The 12,025-nt window shown below is 42.6% G+C and overlaps 1 protein-coding gene across 4 annotated transcripts in view; it reads left to right on the top strand.

Annotated features, from left to right (window-relative positions):
* Positions 1–9,002, top strand: part of FAT1 (FAT atypical cadherin 1) — a 172,318-nt gene extending 163,316 nt beyond the window's left edge. The window contains exons 27-29 of one of the 4 annotated variants that reach the window (XR_008933506.1): positions 308–363; positions 3,364–3,423; positions 6,611–6,646. Coding sequence is in view for 3 of the 4 variants with exons in the window: in XM_056855429.1 (XP_056711407.1) it covers positions 3,364–3,423; positions 6,611–6,646; positions 8,105–8,730 (722 nt within the window). In the remaining variant the exon portion in view is untranslated. Of the gene's footprint in view, positions 1–307; positions 364–3,363; positions 3,424–6,610; positions 6,647–8,104 lie in introns of those variants that run through there. The other 3 variants (XM_056855429.1, XM_056855430.1, XM_056855431.1) reach the window with 3 other exon arrangements.
* Positions 9,003–12,025: the final 3,023 nt, after the last annotated feature.

Genomic DNA, 12,025 nt, shown 5'->3' with positions numbered 1-12,025 from the left:
TCCCTGCCTGCCTGCCTCATGCTAACATTTCGAGTATCGGTCGACATTTCTATGCAAATGTACCATGCAATTGGCAGATTTCATGGGCTGGCTCTTTACCAGCATATAGACCAGTAATTGTTAATATTTAACATTTCCTGTGATGTTAATTGCATTCCGATGCTTTATTTATATATATATCTTTGTAAATATTTGTAATTGAGTTGTAAATATTAGGGGCTTGGCATGAAGTAAGGTTTTAAAATGTCTAAAACTGGATTACAGCTTCACTTGTTTCCTTTTTTTCCCCCTTTTGCTGCTGCCTCAGCTCCCATATGGATCAGAGCAATACTGAGTGAAAGCAGAGTATGAGGGGGCTGGCTTGTAAGTCTGACTATATTAGTAATGAAGGAAGTTGGTCCAACAGGACTTCTGCAGTAACCGAGTCACTGTCTGCCTTATGCCACGATGAGCAGATGTATGTTGGAACTCTGTACATGGAGAATATTCCACCTTATAGACTCAGAAACCTTAATTCTGCAATCAGTAAAAGGGACACAATTGTGGTTCTTGTAGGTTATCCGGGCTGTGTAACCGTGGTCTTGGAATTTTCTTTCCTGAACTCTGACCGTGAAAGCCTTCGACAATATTTTGGACACAATTGTGTTCAGGCCTTGGCTCATCAAAACGCTCAGTGAGCTGTTTTCTCTCTACTTGTTATCCTGATTTTGTTATAGTTCTGTTTAAGTTAGTGCAAAACCATCATTTAAATATATTTTTTCTGGTTTTATTTACAACGTTATCCCAAAAAAGGCTGAAATTTAGGAGAACGATTGGCTGCAGTCTCCAAATGCATAGTAATCTGCTCATATTCAAGCTAAGATGTCCTGTCCACTAATTTCAGTGCTCTGACTTGTTTATGGCCTCAACCTTAAACTTCCTTTTATTACTTAATTTAAAAAGTAAGTTTTACGATCACCAACGCTTTAAATGAAGTTGTGTGTGTATGTGCGTGTGTATATGTGTTTTAGTGGTTTTATTATTCATGGGAGTGGGGGCGAGCACCACGATAAAAGTAGCATTCCCAACTATGCTTACCTTTAACATTGTAGCAACACATACGTATCATCGGATGTTCTAGATATCTTCGTGTGATGTGTTGTGGTAAGAAAGGAATGCAAATGGTAAATGTCAAAATTGATGGTTACAGTATAAAGTGTTATTCAGCTATAAACATGTAGATAGGGTTGGATCCAGGAGGGAAGGCAGCATGGTACAGCATGGTACAGCCCGATCTCGGAAGCTAAGCAGGGTCAGCCCTGGTTAGTATTTGGATGGGAGACCACAAAGGAATACCAGGGTTGCTATGCAGAGGAAGGCACTGGCAGACCACCTCTGTTAGTCTCTTGCCATGAAAACCCCATAAGGCGTCGCCATAGGTCGGCTGCGACTTGAAGGCACTTTACACACATACACAGGGTCGGATCCAATGGGAAATTTCCATTGGCGATGGCGGGGGGGATTTTTTACTGATCCCTCCCTCACACTGCAGATCTCTGACTCCCACCCCCTGCTGGCCCCCCGTGCCCCTGGAGAAGTATTTCTGGGGTGTTTTGGCTGCAGCAGAAGGGGGAAGGCAAAGAAATCCCACACTTCTAATGGAAATTCCTTCCATCAGTGGAGGTTTTTCACTGGATCCAACCACATGTAGCTTGTTGGTTCTCACTAGAGGATTGCAGGAGACAGTTTGGCTAATTATTTCAAATAGTTCCCCTGCTTTTGTTTCTCCTGGCTCTCCAGCTGCATTACCTGTCTGTTCACTTTCCTATCTTTCATTTCTCTCTAGTAATAAACAGCCTCTCCTATCACTGGGCTCTGTGTGAAATTTTGTTTGCTTTGCCTTTAGCCTGCCCTTAACTTCTCATGTGATCTCCTTGTTTTTTCCCCTGCTTCCCCTTCCCACAAACCTGCTTCTCAGCTTCCTTCTCCTGCCTCTGCTGTCTTCCTGCCTTTGGCTAGTTTGTTCTATAACACCTTCAAAAGGTGTTTACCTAAGTTATTTACATCTTCCATCCATCCTGCAAACAGAGCACATCTCCTGGTCTCAGGTCTTTTGGGAGCCTTTCCCCAGCCAGATTGGTCTCATAGAAGCTGCATTTTTGTCAGCATTCTTTGGGTTAACCTTTTCCTTTCAGAAATTAAAATGTTTGTGAGCATTCCAGCAGCTCGGCCCACGACTGAGAGGAGTAGGTGCTCACAGGCAAGCAGGTGATAGACAGCAGCTGCTTTTAGGAGTCAAGGGTTTCGTAAAACATTCTGTTTTCAGAATTGAGACAGGACATCTGGATTTAACGTATTTTAATTTACCACCTGCAGTCCTTTAAAATACATTTCTTTTATCAGTAGACTTGAGGATAATCTATGCAACTTTTCATTGAGAGTGGATTCACACTTTGCTTTTTTTCTCATAAAAATTAAAATGCATGCACAGTGTCTCAGTTGTGAATGGTGAGTGCCCCTTTAAATCAATGCCTTTCTTCATAATACACAGAGAAGCAGAAATCAGGAGAGGATTAGCTCCCATTTTCCATGTAGGAGAAAAACAACCATTGAAATACATACATCCATGTCATTTACAACTGAAACATTATGCATGGGCTTAGTATTCAAGAATCCATTCCCAGGCATCAAGAGTACAGTAGGAAGATAGCCTTTTTGTTCATCAGCTCTGTCTGCATGTGTATCTTTGCAGTCCCAGTGACCTTTGTAGATCATCTCCATAGAGCTACATATTTTTGTAGGTATTTTTGAGGTCTACAATCATCAGAGGAGCCCTGTGGTGCAGTGTGGTAAGCTGCAGTACTGCAGTCCAAGCTCTGCCCACGACCTGAGTTCGATCCCGACGGAAATTGGTTTCAGGTAGCCGGCTCAAGGTTGAGTCAGCCTTCCATCCTTCCCTTGCTGGGGGTTAGATGAAGATGACTGGGGAAGGCACTGGCAAACCACCCCGTAAACAAAGTCTCCCTAGTAAACGTCAGGATGTGACATCACCCCATGGGTCAGGAATGACCCGGTGCTTGCACAGGGGACCTTTACCTTTTACCTTTACAATCATCAGAGGGACAGAGATTTTGAATATTTCTGTGCAGTCAAAATAGAGTATCACTGGTGCCAATCTAGTTACCACTGCTAATAGAGGATAACACCATAAAAGAATGCTAGCCATTGAAATGTGTCAGATACTACTCTGTATATAGTTATGAGAGGATCTTTAAGCGTTATGATTATTTTTGTTTGCTTGTTTTTATGTGCTGTTTGGAACTGCTGCTAATCATAGGTTTCTGTGTTTTTTTTTTAATTTGCTCCTCCCATATTTTTTACAAGCTTCCCTAGTGACTGTAATACACCTTGTCAATGCAGTTGTTGACTCGGTGGGAAAAGAAGGTATATATTATATATGTTTTCACTTTTATTTATTTCCTTGCCGGGACATTGCATGCATTTGTCTTTTAGTAATAAATAAATATTCATAAATTAGAGGTAATGTAAGAATATTTGCTTTGTTACTAGAAATGTGACAGATGAGTAGCATGCTTTATGGTCATAAGTGCAAACAAATATAATGGTCAAATACATTTCCATCTGGCTTGATTTCCAAAGGCTTCCTCTGCACGCATGTGTGACCAAAGTCTAACATCAAAACAGCATTCAGGTTAATAATAGCATTGAGCACAACTCCCTGGAAACGTGCCTTTGCACAGGTTCCATTGAAATTAATGAGCATTGTAGCCCAAGAGCACAGCTGTGCCCTGGTGGCACTCTTGTTCATATTAGTGGGGCTCACATAGCAGAGGGTCACAAGGGGGTGATCCTTATTCCAGGTTAGATCTGGAGATGTGCATTAGTTGGCTTTGTGTAAGCCATTCTGTCTCGGCGTCAGTTCTCTCGTATGTGAAAAGAGGTGACCTTCATAGCTCCAGATCACAACAGACACCTTGGGGACACATGGTAGCTATCATCCAACTCCCAAACAACTGACTCATCTGGTGGCCGCCATAAACATGAACCGCCCCCCAAAATGCCTTGATGATAAACCTGCAGAAAGAATACCTTATTTGTTTATGGTGTATGCATGTGTAGTAGGATGTGCATCCAAGATCAGGCGTTTCATCTGTGTAATAGAGTCACTTAAGCTCTGACCTAGATAGCCCCAGGCTAACCTGATCTCATCAGATCTTGGAAGTTAAGCAGGGTCAGTCCTGGTTACAATTTGGAAGGGTGACTTCTGAACGTCTCTTGCCTTGAAAACCCTATGGGGTCGCCATAAGTCAGCTGTGACTTGATGGCAAACACACAATAGAGTCACTGGCTCTCAGAATTGCTATGAGCATCTAACACTACAATCCTAAGCAGAATTGCACCCTTCTAAATCTGATGAAATTGGAGGGCTTAGAAGAGTGTAATTGTTTAGAATTGCACTCTAAAAGTACTCCAATTTTTTTATAAGTACTAGTCATTCAAAATGCAAGGCAGATTCAGTCCTTCTCCTAAGTGTCTTCAGAGGGTCTCCTAATACCACCCTCTCAAAAGTCACTTCGTATCTCTTCGTCCTTCTTAAGCACTGAAAAAGCTGTTTCGTCCATCCAGCATGAAGCAACCTCCTTAAATCGGCTTCTGGGTGTTACATTCTTGGAACATCTGTCTGTATTAGTGGGTGGAAGCAGCTGGCTGCTGACTGTGTGGTAGCGGCTTAATTTTAAAATATTTGAGTGATTGCAAGTGGGTGGTAGTTCTTCATTTATGGGTTATCACTGTCCACCTAGTTAAAACCACCACGTATGGTGGCCTCTTACCAACATGCCACAAGCAGTTCCTCTACAGAGAGAAGTTATTCTAACTTTCTTGGGGGAAAGGTCATTATTCCATGAGAGGGTCAGGCTGGAAAAACTTCACATCCTGAAGCTGGTGACCGTCTATCAGGATTTATGGCTACGTTGTTACTTCCACATACAAGGCTATGGCTCAGTCCAGCATGTCAAGGAAGGGACAGTGAAAACACAGGCCTTCTGTGTATGTAAACTTTATATACCTCAGAGCTCAGGAGTGAATCCATACTCTGTAACCTAAGCTATAATGTTAGTGTGTGTTTTTTCCCCCCAGATGCTATAAACTGATAGGGGAGGGAAGGCAGCATGGGTATAGCCCAATCTTGTCAGATTTTGGAAGCTAAGCAGGGTCGGTATTTGAAAGAGAGACCACTAAAGAAGACTCTGCAGACTCTGCTTCTCACTCACCTTGACAGTCCCTTGCTGATTTCATCATAAGTCAGCTACAACTTGACACACTTTACACACATGCACATAAACTGACTGAAATTAATCAGACACTCTACCTTTGAAACATACTTGAAGTGAGAACAGGATCCCTGATAAAAAGGGAACTGGTATCCTAAAAGCAAACTTCCCAACACAATGGTCTTTTAAATAAAGGAATGATTAATTCAATGAAAACTCTGCCCAATAATCGAGGCTTGGCACCTGGGTAGAATTTCTGAGGGTGCAAAGGAGGCATCTTCACTGAGTCCTCGCTGCCACAGGAGACAGATTTCCTCCCAATCTATTCTTGGGCGGTATCCCACGCCGCCAATAGCAGCATAGGGGAGCATTTTGTGCTGCCACAGAATGGGGAATCAGTACCTAAAATACCTGTCAATGTGTCTTCAACACATTTATTCTTTGAAAAATCAAGAGGTTTATGTGCACTCCTAAAACAAAGCTTTTGGTCCAAAAAAAATTTTCAGCAACATAACATAACCATTGGAGGCCAGGACTCCTTTTTTTTAAAAAAACCTCCTTTTAATCAGTGCATAACAGGTTAATTCATCTATGTTACTGAAATTTTAATCATTGGAGTCATAGGTGTGCAACTGATAAGCTATATATGAATTTGCATAAGCTATATATGAATTTGCATAATATTCCAAACATATTATTTCTTTAATCCATATTTCTTTAAGATTTTTTTTTTTAAGCAACAGGCAGGTAATTCCAGAATTTGCCCCAATGCTACAAAATGAATTGTATGCACCAAAACAATGCTCAATCACAAAATCCTTCTAAAGCGTGTTTTCCCCTGTGCATAGCATTTGGACCATGTTGTGTCCTTAGAAGGTTTGTGGGCTCTGTCATCTTCCAGGAGCCACATTGAACCAGGACCCAAAGAACCACACAACTCCATGCAGTCAAGGGAATATTGTAGACCCCCCCCCCCTTTAAGACTAAGGGACTGTCAAAAGCAGCTTGAAAATCCAGCATAGAAGTCTTACTGGCCCTTTGGCATGTCTAACGTAGCTCTTTGGACTTCACCCTTCAGCTTTACAGCTATTTGATCCAGTTAGTTAGGAAACAGAATATTCTTCTCTGTGTATTGTTCACTGAATTTGGTTGCACCAGTGTAAATTCAAATCAGTTCTCCTCCGTTGAAATGGGGGAAAGCAGTGGCACATTTGAGTATTTGTCAGTGCTGCTATCTCAGTTACTACTGTGTTTAGGCTTTTTATGTTAGTTTTGAATGGTTTGGATTCCTAATTGTGCATCTTTTCTTCCCTTTTTCTTCACTTTGCCACCTAAAGAATCTTTTGCTGTTCCTGACCTGAGCAATTCAAGAGGTGACTTCAGCATGCAGTTGTTCATTGATGCTCACTTAAATGTCTCTGTTAATATTTGCCCTCCACACTAACTTGCCCTCACTTGTTTGTTCCTTGTGTAGTGTATGCAGTAATTTCAGCCTGTTTACTAGACATCCCCCCTTATCTCAGTCTGTTCACAGTAATTAAGAAGCTTGCAATGTGGTGATGTATCATCCATGAAACTAGTGTTCGTTCCTTTTATCCTCAGTGCAACAATGTATACCTTGTTCAACAACACAACATAATTCTGCTACTTGTGCATGAGTAACTTAATGTGGTGGGAGTTGTTGTTCTTCACTTTTGAATGCTGGAACGTTTTTTACTAATGGTCCTTTTTAATCACCAAATGTTCAATTGTCTTTTTTTTTGCAGGATTGTGTTATAAAAATTAACTGTTGAGCTGATGGGCAGCAATTAAAGGCATTAATGACTTTTATAGTAAAATGGTTCCTTACCAGTTGGAGGACTGTAAATTTACTTGTCCCAATCCAGAGGGAATTAGCTGTTCCTCAATCCCATTAAAACCAATGGAACTAAGTTAATCATGTACATATTAAGCACCATTCATGTCAATGGAGTAAGGCTTCAGTCCTGAATACCTTTTTGAACTGGGGGGGGGGGGGCTTACTTCCAAGCATACTTAGGATTGATCCTTACCTTTCTTTGGATGGATATATGGGGCATTAGAAGTGGCTACAGTCGGGCAAAAGGGCAAGCCATTTAAGAACATAAGAAAAGCCATGCTGGATCAGACCAAGGTCCATCAAGAACTGCAGTCTGTTCACACAGTGGCCAACCAGGTGCCTCTAGGAAGCCCACAAACAAGACAACTGCAGCAGCATTGTCCTGGCTGTGTTCCAAAGCACCTAATATAATAGGCATGGAGAGAACAGGTATGCATTATGACTAGTATCCATTTTTACTAGCAGCCATGAGTACCCCTCTCCTCCATGAACATGTCCGCTCCCCTCTTAAAGCCTTCCAAGTTGGCAGCCATCAGCACATTCTGGGGCAGGGAGTTCCACAGTTTAACTATTTCAGTGATACTAGTCATCACCCACCAGCTCTTTAGGTGACACAAGAGAGACTCTTAGAGATGCTTCTTCCACGAAAAGAATGATTTTCTGCCAGCTGATTCCTTAAGTGAATTGCAGCTCCTCTCACTTTAGAGTGAGGTATGTTGAAAATACAGCTAGCCCAGGCATGGATGATAGAATGAATTATCTGCTGCATGGCACGCTGAACTTGCAGTTGTAACCTTCGATGTCTTTGTTAACCTTGGGGACAAGATCAGGTATAATCTGATCACTGGTGGTTGTGTTGTTCGTAGCCGCTATGTATTGCTACTGCTGCTGTTGTTTTTAATATTGAGAGTGTGTCGAGGATGAGATACTGAAACTTGTTTTCTTATTTTTCTGTTTAATGTTCACTCTGCAGGGTATCACTGGGATACCTCCGACTGGATGCCAAGTGTCCAACTTCCTGGCATACAGGAGTATCCAACTTACGAGGTGGTGGAGGAGCCTGCACCCCTGTACACAGATCCAAACTCCATTGATGCAGACTACTACCCTGGAGGCTACGACATTGAAAGTGACTTTCCGCCTCCACCAGACGACTTCCCGGTGCCCGATGACCTCCCACCATTACCACCGGAGTACAGTGATCAGTTTGACTCAATGCAGCAACCCAGGGACATCTCTGCTGTGGGTAGCTTGGGGTCCTCTGCAAGGAGCCGGCAGAGGTTCAACCTCAACCAGTACCTACCCCATCACTATCCCTCGGACCGGTTGGAACCTCAGAACACAACCAGCGGAGTCTCCGGTAGTTACAGAGAACCCTATGTCCCGTACACGGTAGGGTACAGTAGAGACTTTGAAGCACTCCCTCTAGACAACATGTCCATGTCTGTGTATGCTTCCACGGCTTCGTGCTCTGATGTGTCGGCATGCTGTGAAATGGAGTCCGAGGTGATGATGAGTGACTATGAGAGTGGAGACGATGGACATTTTGAAGATGTGGTCATTCCTCCGCTCGAGCATCAGCACCACACAGAAGTCTGACAACCTTCCTCAACAAAAAGTGCCTGGATGTTAATGAACTTTAAAAAAAAAAAAAGATTCTAGAGCAATCTTGGAGAGCTTATTTTTTTTCCCTTGTTTGCGGCAGTGCTTGAGTGCTTCTGTTTCAGTGAGCTAAGACTGGCATGGCTGCACTGGATCTAGCAGCTCATTTCAACATATTAACCAGTTTTTTCCCATTTCTCGACCGCCTGCAGATTTAACTGATTACAGGTCTCCCATTGGCTGTGCCATTCCTGAAAGTGTGTGTGTTTTTTTTTGTTTTGTTTTTTTGGTACTTACATTGTCTATGTTAAAGAAATGAAGCAAAACACGTACCACTTCCTCATTTTAGCATGATAAATGTATTTATATAGTTCCCCCCAAAAAATCATTTTTCTTATCTCTTTTTGTAAATGTTATGTACAGTTTTGATTTCGATAGTTTTCACTAGATTTTGTAGATACTTTGCAGATTTGTTTCCCACTGATTCTAGTGGTGTTTAGTGTGCCATTAAACCAAGTGCACCCCTGGGTTTTATTACATTCAGGAATTCACTGTATTTTAATTTGTTTGTTCGCACAGGTGTTTGGCATCTCATTTATAGATTTCAGTGTAATCATTTCTAAGTGTACATAATTTCCAGTTGTACAAGGTATCTGATACTTTTCTGGACAGAAAAACCTGGCAATGTCTTACATAGCTTTCTGTACTTGGAACAATATACACTTTTCCTTAACTGAAAAGTACTTTGGGGGCCCACCGCATACCTGTTTAGAACCAAAACCACCTTGGCACAGTTTTTATAGTGTCTGTATATTTGTGATGCAACGGTCTTGTAAAGGTTTTTACTGAAATCTATCATTAGCCAGTCTTTCTTACTGACAATAAATTATTAATAAAATACTTTAGCTTTGTTTATTGCATCTGTCTGATAAATAATGCACAGGTTTATTATGGTGGAAATATTGCTTGGTGTACATGCTATTTGTGTCCTCCAGGTGGCATTATGAGCCTGCTCAACTGCTTAAAATTCAGTAAGGGAAACTCAGTAAGGGAAAAAAATCAGTGGACCCCAAATTTAAGAATGAGTATAACTTTTCAGATTTTTTTTAAAAACACTGGCCGCTACAGTGAACTGTTTTATGTTTTCTTCTTGGATCGTAATCATATCCCAATAGTTTATAATAAAACATTTGAGAGAAGGGGTTTGGGTAATTGCAATGATTCCTTTTTATGTCTCCTACAATTTTATGTCTTCTACAAGGGGCTGTGGCTCATTGGTAAAGCATCTGCTTGGCATGCAGAAGGTTCCAGGTTCTATCCCCGGCACCTCCAATTAAAGGGACTAGGCAGATAGGTAATGTGAAAGACCCCTGCCTGAGACCCTGGAGAGCCGCTGCCAGTCTGAGTAGACAATACTGACTTGGATGGACCAAGGGTCTGATTCAGTATAAGGCAGCTTCATGTGTTCATGTCATGTGTTATATAATCCACCACCTTAATGAGGTCTATTTCCTTGTACAATTTCATTCCTCTCCCCCCCCCCCCCGCACACAACTCTGTCTTTTTATTTTTGTAAAACTATTAGTGTTACAGGTAGTTTTTTTTATACCCCCAGTGGCTTTGAAAGGGAAACTGACATTGGTTTATAGGATGAAAATGACAAAATTGTATTTTCTGCCAGGTGTCTTTGCTGCTGTTCTATTCCAGTACTCCCAATTCAAGGGAAATTGTTAAGTGCAGATTCCCCCCCCCCTTTGGAGCTGATGTTAAGGAAGGTGCCAATGTTTGTTTGTTTTATTTTTATGAGTTCTTTTGGTGTCTATTCAGCCTCCACCCAGATGAATAAATTAATTTTTGTTCTGTCCAGGACTAAGCACTTTACTGTAATCCCCTGGAGGGGATAAGAGCATGGAGACTAACAGCGATCCAGTCACAGTTAGAACCCATAAACTAAGAAGGGTACAACTTTGTTTAGGACTGCCTTGTGGACGTTGGCCCGATTTCTGCAGATAATGTGCCATGGTCAGACCATTTTGCCCTGAAGGCAGGCCCAGTTGGGTTTACCAATTCCCCCCTTCCACCTGCAGAGGCGGCAAACAGATTTATGCTCGCCCGCAGAGGCTTATGGATCCAATTGGTTTTCAGAATGTTCTGCAGGATCGGATACCCTCTGGCCCTTCATTAGATGATGATACAGCATAACAAATCCAAGAAGACTTGATTCTAAATTCAATTTCAACATCCTAATTTTCAGATTGGACCCTCTCCACCAGGCCTTTGCTTCAAAAGACATCTCCCCAATCACAGCTCTCAAAACTATTCCTGCCACACATCTCGGAGTTCCCAGGATATTGTGTAAAAATCTTAGTAACGGTCCATCAGTGGCTGTTACCGCACTAGGTATTCCCAGCGAGGTATTAAGAGTTTGAAAATGTTATAAAAAATACTGTTCGCACTTTCTATGTATTCCCACCGATGTATTAAGAGTTTGAAACTGTTATAAAAAATACTGTTCACACTTTGTTTGGCCTCTTTAGCTGTGAAGACGTCTTCCAACCATTTTTAAGCCGTGACATCCAAAAACCCTTTTAAAGCGATGTTCATCTGCGTGGCTTCTATGCAGTCCCACATTGGGACAGCGCAGGCGCAAGCCAGCCACAGATAAGATTTGTCAGCTTCTAGCAAAAACAAAAGTGAGAGTGCTCCCCCTCCCCTCGGGGCATGCAGCCTTCCCGCCCAGCGGTCACATGACCCAGGGGGAGGGAGCACTCTCCCCCACTTTTCAATCAATGTCATCCTTGTGGCACCAAAATGCGAAGACTTATTGCCACAAGGTTTGCCTCCTTTGCCTGAGGGAACGGCACATTCATTCCACCCTCAGAGCACTGAAGGCTCGTACTGATCGTCTGAAACTCTTCATCTGGAAGCCGGAGAAGGCACTTCTAAAAAGGCTTGGCCCTGCAGGACAGACTTTCGCGGAGCCCGAGAAGAAACCTCTCCTCAGGATGCTCGGCTGAACACTGGAGATACGTCTAAGCATGCTAAATCCTCCCTTCGGTCATCAAGACGTCCAAGTCGATCATTCTACCAGCCAAGTCCCTTGCCCCGGCTCCTTCAGACCGTCGTCAATCTCCGTAAAAGTCGCCTCAACGCCATCAGTCGAACTCTCCTCAACAGCGAGGGCCTCGACGTCATTCGACATCGAACTTCCCTCGGCGCAGAGCGCCTTCGACCTCCTTGGCAGTGAGGGCCTCGATGCCTTCGGGCGTTGAACTTCCCTTAGCGCAGAGCG

The sequence above is a fragment of the Euleptes europaea genome, chromosome 9, assembly GCF_029931775.1.
Source record: "Euleptes europaea isolate rEulEur1 chromosome 9, rEulEur1.hap1, whole genome shotgun sequence".
NCBI classification, from domain to species: Eukaryota; Metazoa; Chordata; class Lepidosauria; order Squamata; family Sphaerodactylidae; genus Euleptes; species Euleptes europaea.
This window is presented reverse-complemented; position numbering and strand designations above follow the sequence as displayed.